Source organism: Gracilinanus agilis, chromosome 1, assembly GCF_016433145.1.
Source record: "Gracilinanus agilis isolate LMUSP501 chromosome 1, AgileGrace, whole genome shotgun sequence".
In the NCBI taxonomy this organism is placed as follows: domain Eukaryota; kingdom Metazoa; phylum Chordata; class Mammalia; order Didelphimorphia; family Didelphidae; genus Gracilinanus; species Gracilinanus agilis.
In genome coordinates, this window is record NC_058130.1 from 704,771,152 (window position 1) to 704,787,498 (window position 16,347).

Sequence of the window (16,347 nt, forward strand, 5' to 3'; positions counted from 1 at the left end):
GGTAAGGTAAGGGAAAAGGAAAAGGAAAAGGAAAGGGAAAGGGAAAGGGAAAGGGAAAGGGAAAGGGAAAGGGAAAGGGAAAGGGAAAGGAAAGGGAAAGGAAAGGGAAAGGAAAGGGAAAGGAAAGGAAAGGAAGAAAATGATACTTATTGAAGTGCAATTACTCAGCCATGGTGACCCAGCTAGTGAGTGTTGGGTAAAGGATTCCAGCCTTGGTCTTACTATATGTCCAGCACTCCAGCCACCAAAGCATTCTGCTACTTTTGCTAACCTAGGTTCAAAAGTAGTGATATGGGGGAAAGAGAGGAAGGAGGACATAACTGAAACCTACCATTGGTGATAGACAGGTTTGCAAATGTCTGCATGACAAAATAGTGAGGCAGGATCCCTGGCTGAAATTTGGTCAAAACCTCCTCCATCACTCTGTTGATAAACCGTTTCCCCACAGCAACAAGTACACTGCTTGCGGCCTGCTGCCAATCCAGGATTAATTCCTAGACCACCATGAAGAGATACAAAAGACATTAACAAGCATCTGACAATAATATTCAGAAACAGAGAATCAAATAAAAAACATCACTAAAAACCATCAGTAGGTAAAAAGAGAAGCAGTTCTTAATCAATAGGGATATTCTGATATTGTAGTGTAACATGTGAGAGAGAGATGCTATTCAATTTTCTGTACTTCCCCACACTAACCAATGGTTACCTACATGCCATGGATAATTAAAGCAATACACTGTCGATGGAGCTATGAATCAGTACAATCATTCCAGAAAGCAATTTGGAATTATACTAAAAAACAACAAAAATTTCGTTTTTGATCTAGAGATATGTACCCTAAGGAGAACAACAAGCAAAGTCCTAAATGTTCAGAAGTACTTCTTGAGATAGCAAAGAATTAAAAACACAGTTGTGTGTCCAACAATGAGGAATGGCTAAACTGTAGTATTGTTAATATAATAAAATATTACTACAATGTAAAAATGATGACTATAAAAAATTCAAAGACTCAAGGAAAACTTACATGAGCTAATGCAAAGTGAAGTAAGTAAAACAAGGAAAACAACATACACAAGGATTGTGATAATATAAAGAGAAGGAACAAAAGCCCCAACCCTGAATGCAGTGTAATTATAACTAAACTTGGCCCTGGAGAAGAGATGTGTTGAACTCTGGAAGCCATGATTTAAGAAAGATACTGATAAAGCTGGAGTGTCTAGAAGACAACCAGGCTGGTTGAGGGTACTTGAGTCCATATCATATGAGGACCAGTTGAAAGAATAGATGTTTAGCCTGGAGGAGAGAAGACTCAGGGGAAAACACAGTAGCTGTCTTCAAGTATTTGAAAGAATGTAATATAGAGGAAGGATTAGATTTGTTCTATTTGGTCCCAGAAGGCAGAATCAGGAACAATGTGTAGAAGTTACAAGGAGGCAAATTTAGGCTTGATGTAAGGAAAAACTGCACCCAAATTAGAGCTGCCCAAAAGTGAAATGGGCTACCTCCAGAATGGTAAGTTATCCCATGTTAGGAGTCATACAAGTAGAAGCTAAATATCAACTTGTCAAGTATGTTCAAATGGGAATTCTTTTCATATACAGTTTGACTAAATGGCCACTGAGATCCCTTCAAACTCTGAGGTTCTGTGATTCTAGGAAAATTTATCTCCCTTTCTTTTCTGTAGAAGGAAAGGGCTACAATGTTAGACTGGATTGAATATTAACTTTTTTCTCCTAAAATGCTTCCTCTGTCCCCTTTGTATAAATGGAGATTTTGAACCTTGGACTTCATCCCCCATAAGTCCCTTAGTATTTCCCAAAATTCCCTTTAATCTCTCCTGCACCTCTACGTTTATGTGGTCATGTTGTTTTATAAGTTCTGTAGCACCTCCCTCTTCCTCTCTCCATCATGGGCACAGGTCAAGTGAGTTTAGCACCTTTTCACTCTAGTTTTTTATGTTAGTTTATTATTAATAAAACTTTATTAAATATAATATTTAGTTCTTTGCATATTAATTTTAATCTCTTACACCTTTATTTAAAAATATTTGTCATAAGGTATGACTTGCTGGTAGAGAGTGGTGGAAGTGTAAGAGGTAAAAATTATGGCTGAACTGGATATTTAAGAGTTTTGATTGCCAGGAATAATTTTTCACAATTCCAAATTAACGACCCAAGTCAGGATGATTTTTATGGTAGTTTATTTACAAATAGGAAGAGTGAAGATAGAGAAAATGAGAGAGAGAGAGATATACTCCGGCCTGCTCCGAAGGCCCAACCAGGCAGGGCTTCAGAGGCCCAACAAAGGGGGGCACAGAGGTTAATTAAACAAGGCTTCTAGCCATGAGGTCTCCTCTAAGACAAAAGGCCTCTTCGGAGAGGCTAGTGCCTCCAGAAACGCCAGGGAAAGGAAGTCAGCCTTTTTGGGGAAGGTTTGGATGTCTTTGTTTGTCCTCCTCTGCTTTCTGGATTTTTTCTGTGCAAAAGTTATCAAGTGTTAGGGCTTTTTTCTTGGTCTTTTTGGTGGTTATTTCTTGGGCCTTGCTTGTCATCATTATGCTGGTTTTTCTTTCTCAGCCAGAAGTCTGAGTGAGGCAGGCAGACTCTCTGTGTATAGAGCTAAGGAGCATTTTTTTCCTGAGGCTACTTTGTGAGTCTCCTGGCTTCCAGTGTCTGCTAGGCCTCTGCTGTCTGCGGCCCCTCTCAGCTTCGCTCCTACTCCCAAGGTCTGCACTCCTCAGCCTCCTGGGGTCTTTAGTCTAGCTATTCTCAGGGTCAGGCCCCCAGTGGTCCTAGTCAGCTGCCCAGAGCCTAGAAATTGGCCCACGCTTGTTCCTCCACCTGAAGTTCTCCCCTGAATCGCAGCGAGCTGAGCTGCTTCCACTGTCCACTGCCTCTCTCAGCTCCACTCCCGTGCCCAAAGTCTGCGCTCTCTAGCCTCCTGGGGTCTCAAGTCTTGCTGCTCTCAGGGGCAAGCTCTTGGTGGTCCCAGTTAGCTGCCAAGAAGCTAGATTTTGCCCCCCACTCGCTCTAACTCTGAGGTGCAGCCTCTGACTCTGGTACTGTGGGTGGGGGTGGGGGAGGGTTGATCAGCTCACATTTTAATGGGAGCTATTTCCACCCCTTATAGTGTGGAAATGCCCAGATCCCACATACCTTCAATACTATGCCCTATTGTGGGATCCCTTCGTTCATCTGGATTTGGTTTTTGTCTCCTTTTGAGGTATCATGTATAGCTCGGTTAGGAGAGTAAAGCACCCTGCTTCTACTCTGCAGCCATCTTAACCCGGGAGTCAGCCTTAACTTACCCACATGGCAATTCAAAGGAAGTAGTCTGAGGTCTCAAACAAAGCTCCTCCAAGGCCAAGATGAAAGAGCCAAATCCCCTCCATAGGAAGTTACCATATTTAAAAGATAGTTCTTCGCATCTCCTACATCCACCCTCCAGTTCTACGTGGACAAATGGCAACCTCAACCTTGTTTCGGGCTGCCCAGAGGGCAGTCACTTGTTTTTGATTTGTCACTCACTAGCACATGTGGGTCACAGACCTCCCCCCTTGCCACTTGATTCTAAGTTGGGCAGGGTGCACATATTCCTGGTGGCTAAAGTCTAAAGAATGAATAGGGGTGAGCTAATTCCATCTTAAAAGAAATGTATTCGGAAATGAAGATTATATATAAACAAAAGATATCAGTAAAATTTAAAAGAAAAAAACTAGAGTCTCTCAAAAAGCTGGAGAAAGTAGAGAGAGTACAAGAGCAGACATCAATAAACACAACAACACAGATCCATGGTGTGTCCATGCAGTTGTGTGCTAAACAGTTTCTAGAGAGAGAAACAAACAAAAAAAATCACTATGTGACCAAATGATGGCTTGTGCCAGAATACAAGTTCTATTCAAAACTCTACAAGGTCCTGGTCATCACTCATGATGCAGGTAAAAATTAATTCACTGGAATCAGAGAATGTCAGAGTTAGCTGAGATCAAGCAGCCATGTAGTCCTTTGCTCTCACTTTAATGAGAGGGAAACTAAGGCACAGGCAGGGTAAATGACTTATGTAAGGTTACAGAGTAAGTCAACGACACAGACAAGATTAAAATCTAGGTCTCACAACTCCTAGGCCAGAGCTCTTTCCATAATGGCATACTCTCTTCATTCCTTTGCTTTCCATGGTAGTTAATTTAGAAGTTAAGAAGTAAATAACAGAGCAACTAAGTGGCTCAGTAGAAAGACAGGCAGGCCTGGAGACGGGAGATCCTGGGTTCAAATCTGATCTGACACTTCCCTGGGCAAGTCACTTCACCCCAATTGCCTAACTCCTACCACTCTTTTGCCTTGGAACTGATAATTATTATCAATTCTAAGAAAGAAGGTATGATTTAAAAAGAAAAAAAATATCATGAGGCCTTAAGTGCTCCACTATACTGTATACCTGAATTCACAACCCCTTCTAAGGGATGCCAAAACTATATAAAAAATAGGGTCTGATTGAGAAAGCAGAGTCCTCCAAGGAGCAATAGGTCCCATTATGTCCTATGGAATATTAAGTACTTGCTCTGACTTTAGTTTCCTCATCTGAAAAACTCAAGTTTATTTGTACCTAAATCTACATCTCAGGGACTTTGAGAGGATTAGTACACACCTCTGGGTCTTTCAGAGCAGTGAGATCAAACTCAGATGAACTATTACTTAAGAAAACCACAAAATGACCACACCAATGCAACTATCAATAATATGGAAATAAGTCTTGATTGATGACACATGTTAAAACCAGTGGAAATGTGTGTCGGCTATGAGGGGGAGAGGTGTGAAGGGGAAAGTAAAAACATGAATCATGGAACCATGGAAAATTTTTCTAAAAAAGAAAACCACAAAATAACATTATCTATGATTTATTGTATTTTTATTTATTTTCTTAAAAATTTCTCAATTACATTTTAATCTGATATTCCCAGCACTGGGCAGTGCAGGGCCTAGATGCAGCACAGGGGCCCTAATTTGAAACCTCTGCTCTAGAGGGTACCTTTGATCCCTAAGAAAGAATGCATTGAGGAAACATTATTTCAGTGTTGTTGCTGATGTAGAAAACTACAGTTAAAGACAGAAAGAGAACCATCTTTTGACAAAATAAGCACTTCATTCTGCAAGGCAGATGAGTAAGATTATAAAAACTGCTTATGAACCAGTGGAATTGCACAATGGCGAAGGGGGGGGTTGGAGGGGTGGCAGCAGCAGGGAGGGAAAGAACATGAATCATGTAATCATGGAAAAATGCCCTAAATTAATTAATTAAGTAAAAGGTTTTTTTTATTACAAATTTTAAAAATTAAAAAATAAACTGCTTATGCCTTAAGCTCTTACCTTAGATTTGGTCATTTCATTTGAGGCCAAAATGATAACTATCTTGGCTGTACACCGATCCAGCTCATCTATGTTATTCTTCACAATTGTTTCCATAGCCTTCAGGATAATGACTCGGTATGGATATGCAAGCTAAAAGGAAAGAAAAATACACAGGTCAAGCTGAGAGGTCCACTGTTCAATGAAATGCTCTGAGAGGAATACTGAGGGATTCCTATAAATTCTTGACAATGTGGCAAAGTCTTCTTGTGCAGATAAGAAGCAAAAGTAAATTATGGCAATCATGGCCACTGGGTTCTCCTGAATGCTGCCTGCCACCTTCAGGCTATTCTGCTGACTCATCTCTTCAGGTTTTTCTCTACCATGCCATATATATATAACTCTTCACTCTGGGAGCTCATTCCTCCCTTCCCATTTCACTTTTCACACTAGAAGAATCCTCTGCCCCTGTGGCCTCACTTTTACATAGACATAGACATAGACATAGACATAGACATAGACATAGACATAGACACACACACACACACACACACACACACACACACACACACACATATTATTCAGTCATCAAAAATAGGCCTTCCCCTTCTCCTACTCAAATTCCACCTTCTCAACCCCCTTGAAAACTAAAGGAATAAATGTCAATGTATGTATCAATTTTCCACATTGGCTATATCCCCCCCCCAAAAGAGTAAATTGTCTTGTTCTGTGCACTGAATCCTTCACTTCTTTATCATAAAAGTAGTAGCATGTTTCATCATTAGTCCTCTTGAATCATGTTTGGTCATTGTGTCACTAATTCTTTCAAAGTCATTTGCCCCTTTACCATATTGTTGTCACTGGATAAATTGTTCTGGTTCTATTTACTTCACTCTGCATCAGATCATACAAGTCCTAGATTTCTTTGAAATAATTCCCTTTATAATTTTTCCTGCACAATAGTATTCTATCACATTCACATACCAAACTTGTTCACCCATTCCTCATTTACGGCCTAGGCTTCAGACTACTGTGATAATTAGATTAAGTCTACACTGCCCATCTTTAGATTTAATCACCAAAGGTGAGAACACCTCTAATTCTGGGAGGTCTGTAACCCACCTGTGTTAGAGTGGGTGACAATCAGAATCAACTGACTGCCCCTAGGCAGTCCTAAGAGAAGCGTCTGTTGTGATTGGACCCGCAAATTAGGAGGGAGGCACAGGAAGTGACGCATAAGTGACCCCTTTAAAAGGAGGAGGTCCTCAGTCAGCTGGAGTCTTCGGCTGAAGAGTGCATCTGGTAATGGACCTCTTCTGGTTCATGGAGGAGTGTTGGAACACTGAGACCCTGGTGAAACTGCCTTAATTATCTTTTTTGAATTCCACATGGTGAGTTTAAAGACTGACTGAATCTTCCTGAACTTCTCTTAAGAAATTTCTATTTATAGTCTCTGTGAATGAAGTTTGCTCCATTCACCTCCGGGCCTCTGGCCCTCTAACTCTTGGCTGAGGGTTAAGATGTACCTGGATTAATGAGAGGATTGTAATAAATTACCTACTGGATTAGATTCTTATTTCCTTATTTCCTCTCTCTCTTCTTAATTGTAAATAAACTTCCATAAAAGTCAATTTTGACTTGAGATTATTCTTAATTGAGGATTGATAATAGTTCAATCCTCTGGCAACCATCTTTTAATATATTGAACCCCAAAACTCCTTTTTCCCCCTTTTACTACCGATGTTTATTACCTAAAAAGAGCTGCAAATATTTGTATATAGTATTAGAGTTTGTTTTGCTTAGAACTAATCCCTCCTATAATTTACTCTCCCTCTAATTTCTAGTTCTCTCCTTTCCCCTTTCCCTCCTATCTCTCAGTTGAATGAACTACTTTTTTTCTTTTTTTTAAATCCTTACCTTCCATCTTGGAGTCAATATCCATGTATTGGCTCCAAGGCAGAAGAGTGGTTAGGGCTAGGCAATGGAAGTTAAGTGACTTGCCCAGGGTCACACAGTTAGGAAGTGTCTGAGGATAGATTTGAAACTAGGACCTCCCATCTCTAGGCATGGCTCTCAGTACACTGAGCTACCCAGCTGCCCCCTGGACTACATTTCTATACCAAATTGTGCTTCGGTGTGTTTCAACCAGTTCAAATAAAAGTGAGGTTGAAGTGTTAGCTGCTTCCCATCCCCTTTGTGTCTATTTATATACCCTAATTATGTAAGAAACAGTTTCCCAAACTCTCCCCTCTTTTTTCTCCCCAGGCATTTCCTCTTCTCTCCTTTTCATTCTTCTTTTAAGACCACTGGGACACAAAAGAACCATTCTCATTCCTTCTAATTAGACTAGCTCCATGATCCCTGACAAAAACAGGATTCAGAAGGGATACATATATCATCTCCCTATATTTGAATGTAAGCAGTTTACATGAATGTAAATATTCATGGTTACTATTTATGTTTCTCTTAACTCCTATGTTTGAACTTAAAAGTTTCTATGAAGCTCTGGACTTTTCATAAGGAATACTTGGAAGTCCTCTATTTCATTCAAAATTTATTCCCCATTCCCCACCAAATAGCATTATACTTAGCTTTGCTGGGCAAGTTAATCACTAAATTACCCTGGGCAAGTCTTTGTTACTAGAAAAAGTTCAACTTGATAGGGAAGGGAGGTGGGGTGGTGAGAGGGTTTTGTCTGTTACATCCAAAAATCTCTGTGATTAAAAAGGCATCAATAGGGAATAAATAAAAGTAGTTCTATGAAAGAGATAGACATTAGCAGGCTGGCTAGGGGACCAAGAAAGTTCTGCAAGAAGGTGAGACTTAAGCTGAATCTTAAAGGAAGCAAGTGAAACAAGGAGGGAAAGGTGAGAAGGTAAGGCATTCCAGGCCTGGGAGACTACCAGTACAAAGGCACAGAGATGAAAGATGGAATATCACATTTAAAAAACTGCAAAAAAGCCAATTTGGCTGGATAGGGGAGTAAGACAGCTGGAAAGGTAAGAAGCGGTCAAGAAATGAAGAGCTTTAAATGTCTAAGAGAGGAATATATATGATCTTTGAAGTAACAGGAAGCAAACAGAACTCCTTGAGAGAAAAAATAATAGTGTTATGCCTATGCTTGAGAAAAATCCTTGACAGCTGAATGAATCAGATGGTTTAGAGTGGGGAAAGATGAAGTAGGAAGCCCAATTTAGAAGACTACTGCAATAGTACAGGTGAGAAATGATAAAGGATGAACTAGAGTGCTAGGTTTATTAATGGAGAGAAGGGAATGTATATAAAAAATGTGAAGGCAGAAAAGACCTAACTTGGCAGTGGATTTGATATATGGTATGTAGATCTGAGTGACTGGAAGAATGGCAGTACCCTCAACCAAGAAAGGGAAGTTTAAAAAAAGGGGGAAAGTTTGAGAGGAAAGATACTGAGTTCTGTTTTAGATAGGTTGAGTTTGAGATACCTACAGGACAAAAGATCTGATATGTCCAAAAGGCAGATGGTGAGGCATAACCAGAGTTTAATAGAAAGACTAATGCTAAATATGCAGATCATATGGAGAGGGAGTAGTTAGGCGGCTCAGTGGATTGGAAGCCAGGTCCTGGGTTCAAATTTGGACTTAGACACTTTCTAGCTGTGTGACCCTGGGCAAGTCACTTAACCCCCACTGCCTAGCCCTTAACACTCTTCTGTCTTAGAACCAATACACAGTATTGATTCCATGACAGAAGGTAAGAGTTTTTTTAAAAATGATATGGAGAGAGGGGGCAGCTGGGTAGCTCAGTGGATTGAGAGCCAGGCCTAGAGACGAGAGGTCCTAGGTTCAAATCCGGCCTCAGACACTTCCCAGCTGTGTGACCCTGGGCAAGTCACTTGACCCCCCATTGCCCACCCTTACCACTCTTCCACCTATAAGTCAATACACAGAAGTTAAGGGTTTAAAATAAAAAAAATAAAATAAAAAAAAAATGATATGGAGAGAGATGATAATTAAGTTTATGGAAGCTGAAGAGATTCTATATGAGATAATATACAGTAAGAAAAGGCCCAAGAGAGAACCTTGAAGGATATCTATGGTTGAAGGGCATGACATGGATGAAGAATCGGCAAAGGAGACCAAAGAATGGTCAGATAGGTGGGAAGTGAACCAGCAGTCAGAATTGTCAGGAAAACATAGAGGAGAAAATATCTAAAAAGAAAAGCCAATCAGCAGTTTCAGCTAATACAGAGAGATCAAAGAGGATCAGGACTAAGAAAAAGCCATGATATTTGGCAATTACAAAATCATTTATAACTTTGGAAATGGCAGTTTCAGTTGAATGATGTGACAAGAGGCCAGATTTCAGAGAGTTTAAAAGAGAGTGAGATGAAAATAAGTAGAGAACTCACTCTATTTGGTTTTCTCAAGCAGTTTAGTCAGTATGAGGAGGAGAGATTCAGGGCAACAGCTAGTAGAGTTGGACCGACTAAAGGATTTTATTTTTTGAATGAGAGATATGGGAATGTTTATAGGCAATGGGAAATAGTCAGGAGATGGGGGAAATTAAAGTTAAGAGTGAGGATGACAGCAAAGGCAATTTTCTGGAGAAGTTTGAATAGGATTAAAGGGTATATGGAGAGGAATTTGCCTTGGCCAGGGAAAGAGCCCCTCTCTTCATCTGACACTGGAATGAAAGGAGAGGAAAGTGGAGGAAGATTGCTGAGTGATAGAAAGAAAAGGAGAATGTAGAGTCAGATTCTCAATTTTTTCACTGAAATATGAGATGAAGTCCTCAGCTGAAAAAGTACAGAAAAGATATAGTGAGAGGCTTGAGATGAGAAAGTCTAGAACAGTTACTGTGAAGAATGAGGTGACAAATTAATTAGGGAAAAATGAAGTGTCTGCTTTGGCGCAATGAGTGTCCAGTTGAGATTAGATCACAGAAATTTGTAATGGGTCCAGTCAGCATAGTTCTGTGACTTCTTAAAGCTCCTTTCAATAGCATGTGTGGTTTCCCATCCTCCCATTAGGATATGTAAGCTCTTTGGGGGGCAGGAAACTTTCTTGCTTTTTATATTTGTATTTCCAATATTTAGTGCAGTGCCTGATCCATAATAAGCATTTAATACTTTTCCATCCATTCAATAAAAGTGAATCAAAGCAAAGGGAAGTTCTCCCTATTGCTAGGAATCTAACTAAAATGACAGTTTGGGTGCTCATGCAACTGAGGGAAAAAACACACAAGAGAAAAAGGGAAAAAATTGTTTACACACAAAAGCTTCTAGCAATCAAAAATGCACCTGCAAGTTGAACTTCCACATTACTTAAGTCAGCCTAGAATTAAGGATTCACATTTCCCTTGATGTTTAAGGATCAACAGAAAGGGGCTCCTAAGCATCACATTTTTTATCAAGTAGGGAACTTGCAGACCTATAAGACATTAAATATAGAGAAAATAAATATACACAGAGAGCAGCAGCTGCCTCACCAAGAGAAAGGAATGCATAACCAACTTTCTGGAAAGTCAATGAGGCAGCACTGAGAGGGAAATGTCTTTGGAAAGGGAAATTGCTTTATATTGCTTTTATAACATAAACCAAGTGATTATATATAATCAATTAACTAGATAACTGAAACTATGATTTTTAGAACAAGTTACACCCAGTTATTACACTAATTGTATATAAATATGTATAATGTGTATAATTATAATAGCATATTAATCATAGTTAACTAGAATATTAGGGCAACTAACTAGATTAAATACTTCTGCTGGAGGAATAAAAACTTCAGATCTGTGTAGTTATCTAGAGACGCTATAAGAAATAAGCTGTGTTCATTTGGAAAGGTGAATGGACAGCTATCCTGATGACATCGGAGGAAAACAACCTACACGTATCCAGCTGTTATTTGATCCTGTGAAGATTTATGCCAACTACAGGTTACTTTGACCTAACCCCACCCAGAAGTAGAAAGATAGTTCTGGAGGATTAATTACATTTTTTTTATCTTAACCTTGTACTAGAACTTATTACTTCATATCAAATGTTACAAACCCTCATTACCAAATGTTGTAGCACAACATTGGTGAACCTTTTTGAGATCACATGTCCAAACTGCACCTTCAAGCCACCTATGAGTCCCTCCATTACCCCAGAGAGCAGAGGAAGTGCTTGCTTTGGGTGGCTGGACAGAAGGTCAAGGCACGTGAACATTGTCCCCAGGCATGGTGGAGAGAGAGAACAAAGCAGACCTCATCCCAGCATGCTGGGGCAGGTGTGTCACACCTTTGCAAACACCGTTATAACATGTTTCTTAACATACTATGTATCTTCTGCCTTCTTCATGTGATAATTAGATTAAGTCTACACTGCCCATCTTTAGATTTAATCACCAAAGGTGAGAACACCTCTAATTCTGGGAGGTCTGTAACCCACGAGTGCTAGAGTGGGTGACAATCAGAATCAATTGACTGCCCCCTAGGCAGTACTATGAGAATTGTCTATTGTGATTGGACATGCAAATTAGGAGGGAGGAACCGGAAGTAACACATAAGCGACCCCCTTAAAAGGAGAAGGTCCTCAGTCAGCTGATGTCTTTGGTGGAAGACAGTATCTGGTGAGGACCTCTTCTGGTTCATGGAGGAGTGTTGGAATGCTGAGACTCTGGTGGGACCTCTGACTGCTTCCCTTTGAATTGTCACGTGGGTAAGTTAGGCTGACTCTTTCTCTCTCCCTTGTCGTTTCTGGAGGCTCTACCCTCAGAGAGGCCTCTCTTGCCTCTCTAATTGTAAAAGGCCTTGTGGCTAGAAGCCTTGTTTAGTTAACTTCTGTGCCCCTCTACCGGGCCTCTAAATTCTTACCTAGTCCGGGCCAGAGTTTCTCTCTCTCAATTTCCCTACCTTCAACTTTCCTAATTATAAATAAATCACCATAAAAGTCAATTTTGACTTGAGAGTATTCCTTAATTGGGGAAATTTCCCCTGACGACCACCTTTTAATATATTGAACCCATAAAATCCCTTTTTCTCCCTTACATTAATGACATGCTAATTAACTGTTGAAAACCTATAAAACACACTGTTGAACATCTTAAAAGGGTCTTTGCCACAGGTTGGGCATGGTGAGTCCCCCAGCTTTAATTTACCACAATTAAAGTTTGAATCTTTAGCTCAGAATGATGGCTCAGAGTTTATTTCTTACAATTTTGAAGAAAAGGTGTGATAGAAAATTCTAGAGATAACAAAACAAGACCGTGAAAGTTATCCCTTTCTCCTAAACCCAGTCCCTTGATCACTGTACCACATAATACCAAAAGCTAAAAGCTACATTACCTTCTCATGCTGCCGGAGATACTCATCACAGGCATTAAGAGTTTCTTCAGCTTTTGATTCTCCAAGATAACATAAAGAATTGCAAAGTTGCTCTTGCACTAAAGGGTCCTTATCTGTGATTGCACCTATCAGTGTAGTGGCAAGCCCTGAAAAAGAGAAAGTAACAAACACACTTTATGGATCCAGGAACATAAAGTTGTATGTATTAGACATTTTGCCCTCAAAATTTCTTTCCATCCCCAAAGCCATACTAAACCAAGACCCTTAACAAACCATATTTTGGTTACAATAACAGCTGCTGCTGCTTCTCCCTGCCTTCTTGTACGTAGCTGTCACTAAACTTCCTAATGGTTTTTTTTCAACATGTCAGTCTTCTGGATGGATCTGGCTCCTTGTGACAAAATGCCCCATTTAAGCATATGAACTGTCCCACAATCTGAATCCATACAACCTAATACAGCTGATCTTCCACTATTACCAAATTTCTACTATAATCAAGGAAGCCCTTCCACACTATGTTCATTCCAGTCTCTATACCTTTACTTATGTTATTGCCTGAAATGACTTCTTCCCTTTAGTCTATCAATCTAAATTTTCCTCAGCCACTTCATAAAAGCCTGTCCCACTAATTCATTCCATCACGGTCCCCTTCTTACTGACTTCTCAGGGTACTTCCTGTCTATGCCAAACAATATTACACTCCAGGAAGGCTACTAGGTGGAGATGAGAAGGGAAAGAATTCTGGGCAAATGCCCAGGCAGGAGACAGAGTGTCTTCAAGGAACAGCAAAGAGACCAGTATCACTAGATCAAAGAGTAAGAAGACTAGAAACATCCAGGGTGACAGGAGGCAGGAAGATTACTAGGGCTCTAAATGTGAAAAAGAGGAGTTTAAATTAGATAGAGGTGATAGGGAATCACTGGAGTTTACTGAAGAAGAGGTTGGAGGGGTTAGCCCTGAGCTTCAGGAAAATCAATTTGGCAGTTGAGTGGAGGATGGACTGGAGTAAAGAAAAACTTGTGGCAGGAGACCATCAAAATACTTTAAGAGTTCACAGGTGAGGTAATTAAGGGCCTATAGCAGGGTAATAGTAGTGTCAGAGCAGAGAAGGAAGTATAGAGAAGAAATGTTACAAAGGTAAAATCAACAGACCTTGGCAACAGATCAGTTGGGAAAGATGAGGATGAAAGTGAAGAGTCAAGAATAACCCATAGGGTTGTAGTCTGAGAGACTGAGGGGATGTTAGTGCCCTTGACAGGAATAGGGAAGTTTGGAAATAAGGAGAATTTGGAAGAAAGACAATGAGTTCAGATTAGACTATAATGAGTTTAAGATGTCTACAGGACATCCAGTTCAAGATATTTAACAACTGACTTTCTTGAGAGGCAATAAGTTAATTTATTAATCAACTATTCAAGACAATCTGAATTGCCTCCATGATCTGAATAAGTGCCAAAGAGAGTGAGCAGGGTGAAAGAGAGGGGCCAAAGAGAGTGAGATCCTTCTGTGCCCCAAGAAGGATGAGCATTAATAAAAAAGTCACTAGATATGACCAAAAAGACTACTTTCAAGAGAGTAGTTTCAGTTGAATGATGAGATCAGAAGTCAGATTGTAAAAAGTTAAACTGTTTCACCAAGAGGTCAAAATGGGACAAAGAGCATAGCTAATGACCTAGGAGAGAACTAAAGGGTCGTGAGTCTGGAGGACATGGTATGGATAAAGAACAAAATTTGGCTCTGCAATATTGAGGGAAAGGTGGATGACAACCAACTTGATCAAATAAGAGAATTTCAGAGTTCATGAACATGAAAGTGGAGCCTTTGTGGGTAATGATAAGATCAAGGATATGACCATCTTGTATACAGAAGTAGCTGAGTTGGGATGGAGGAATATGCCATAGGAAATGAAGAAGGTTGAGAAAGTAGGAGGTTAAGGTGCTTCAAAAAGTATCAATATAAGGGGCAGCTCGGTAGCTCAGTGGATTGAGAGTCATGCCTAGAGACGGGAGGTCCTAGGTTCAAATCCTGCCTCAGACACTTCCCAGCGGTGTGACCCTGGGCAAGTCACTTAACCCCCATTACCCACCCTTACCACTCTCCCACGTAGGAGCCAATATACAGAAGTTAAGGGTCTAAAAAAAAAGTATCAATATGTTTGTTGAAGTCCTCTAATATGAACATAAGAAGAAGAAGACCTTAAGCCAAGCACCGAATTCACTGAGAAAGGAGGGGGAGTGTCAGTAAACACAATCTACCAGAATTTTGATTGGGTGGTAGATATCAGTTGAGTAAACCTAAAAGGACAAGAGATTATTGAGTGATGAGGGCAGAGAGAACCCAAAAGTGGCAATGGGGAGCAAGAAGTATTCCAACTCCCCGACTTCAACCAGTGCACCAAGGGAAAATATAGCAAGTACTACAAACAGTGGCCATCAAGGACGTGTGTCATAAAGGGGAACTAGGTCTCACTGAGAGCCAACAGATGGAAGTAATGGGAGAGGAAAAGATCTAAGATGTAAGCAAGTTTGTTGCCAATGAAACAGACATTCCTAAGAGCACAGTGGAAGGGTTGGGTAGTATTAGAGTAATAAAGTATTATGTTGTAGGAGAGAGGTTAAAGAAATGGGCAATTGGGGATGGAGAAAGTGGTCTGAATGATAGCTTTCAGGGATTCAGAATCACTGGGCTAGGGAGAATTTGACCAGGAGAAGTCTATTAATCATTGAAGAAAGAATTTGGATGGATTTTTTTCCTTTTCTAGAAATTTTGGTTTTTCAATCAGCAAAAATCCCCCTCCCCTATTTGAGAGCAAAAAGAAAAATAAAACCGCTTTTACCAACATAAGGCCAACAAAACAAATGTCTATGATGGCCATGTTCAAAAGGAATATATATGTATCATATAACAAATCATCAATTACATGATATATCAATATAATTATTTATATTATATTACATATGATATGTGTGTATATGTGTAATATACATATATTTATTTTCCTTTTGTACATAGCCATGCATGGCAAAATGAGGTTGTGCATACAGGTGGCATACCTAAGAAATAGTCACTGACTGATTTTTAAAGCTTGGTAAAAAAGAGAACACTAAGAAAAGGCCTAGTTCAATCTTAAAACTACCACTCTGAAGCCTTGTCATTTAACCTCCAAGTCTGGATCTCTAAGATCCTCTAGAATTCTGTATTCTGTAATGTTTAAGCAAGCACAAAAATAAGTATGAGTATGAGCACATTTAGACACACTTACTTTTCACATTTGATTCTGTCATTTTCATAGTCTGGAGTTTCTCCGAAATAAAAATGGGTTTCTTCTCAAGCCTGGAACACCAGAAAGAATTAGATTTTAATTCCTAAGTGTCGACACCATAGCTCAGCTTTCACCAAGTGATTTTCTTTGTACTACAAAAACTACCAGAAAAAAAATCAGTTTTATGTTGAAATTTCTATACTGAATTTAACCATGAAAGAAGATTATAAGCCATCCACTAAGAATAAATGAACTTCTCTGATTTTTCAGTTGTTAGCAATCCACATTTGCTTAATATCTTCTGTTTCTGAACTTCTGATAGTTTCTGTTGGCAAATAATAAATAAGCTATTCCATCATCACTTCAATGTTGAGTTTCTTTGTAGATTTTAGTCCAGGAGTTAACATGTTTGATATATCATTCTCTAGAG

The 16,347-nt window shown here is 39.7% G+C and overlaps 1 protein-coding gene across 2 annotated transcripts in view; it reads right to left on the reverse strand.

The window, feature by feature from the left end:
• Window positions 1-15,991, reverse strand: part of MROH1 (maestro heat like repeat family member 1) — a 156,436-nt gene extending 140,445 nt beyond the window's left edge. For both annotated transcript variants that reach the window (XM_044669587.1, XM_044669577.1), the window contains exons 1-4: window positions 15,918-15,991; window positions 12,656-12,801; window positions 5,367-5,498; window positions 332-494 (exon numbers count right to left, since the gene is read on the reverse strand). In XM_044669587.1, coding sequence (XP_044525522.1) covers window positions 332-494; window positions 5,367-5,498; window positions 12,656-12,801; window positions 15,918-15,945 — 469 coding nt within the window. In that variant the 5' untranslated portion in view covers window positions 15,946-15,991. The remainder of the gene's footprint in view (window positions 1-331; window positions 495-5,366; window positions 5,499-12,655; window positions 12,802-15,917) is intronic.
• Between the last annotated feature and the right edge of the window lie 356 nt (window positions 15,992-16,347).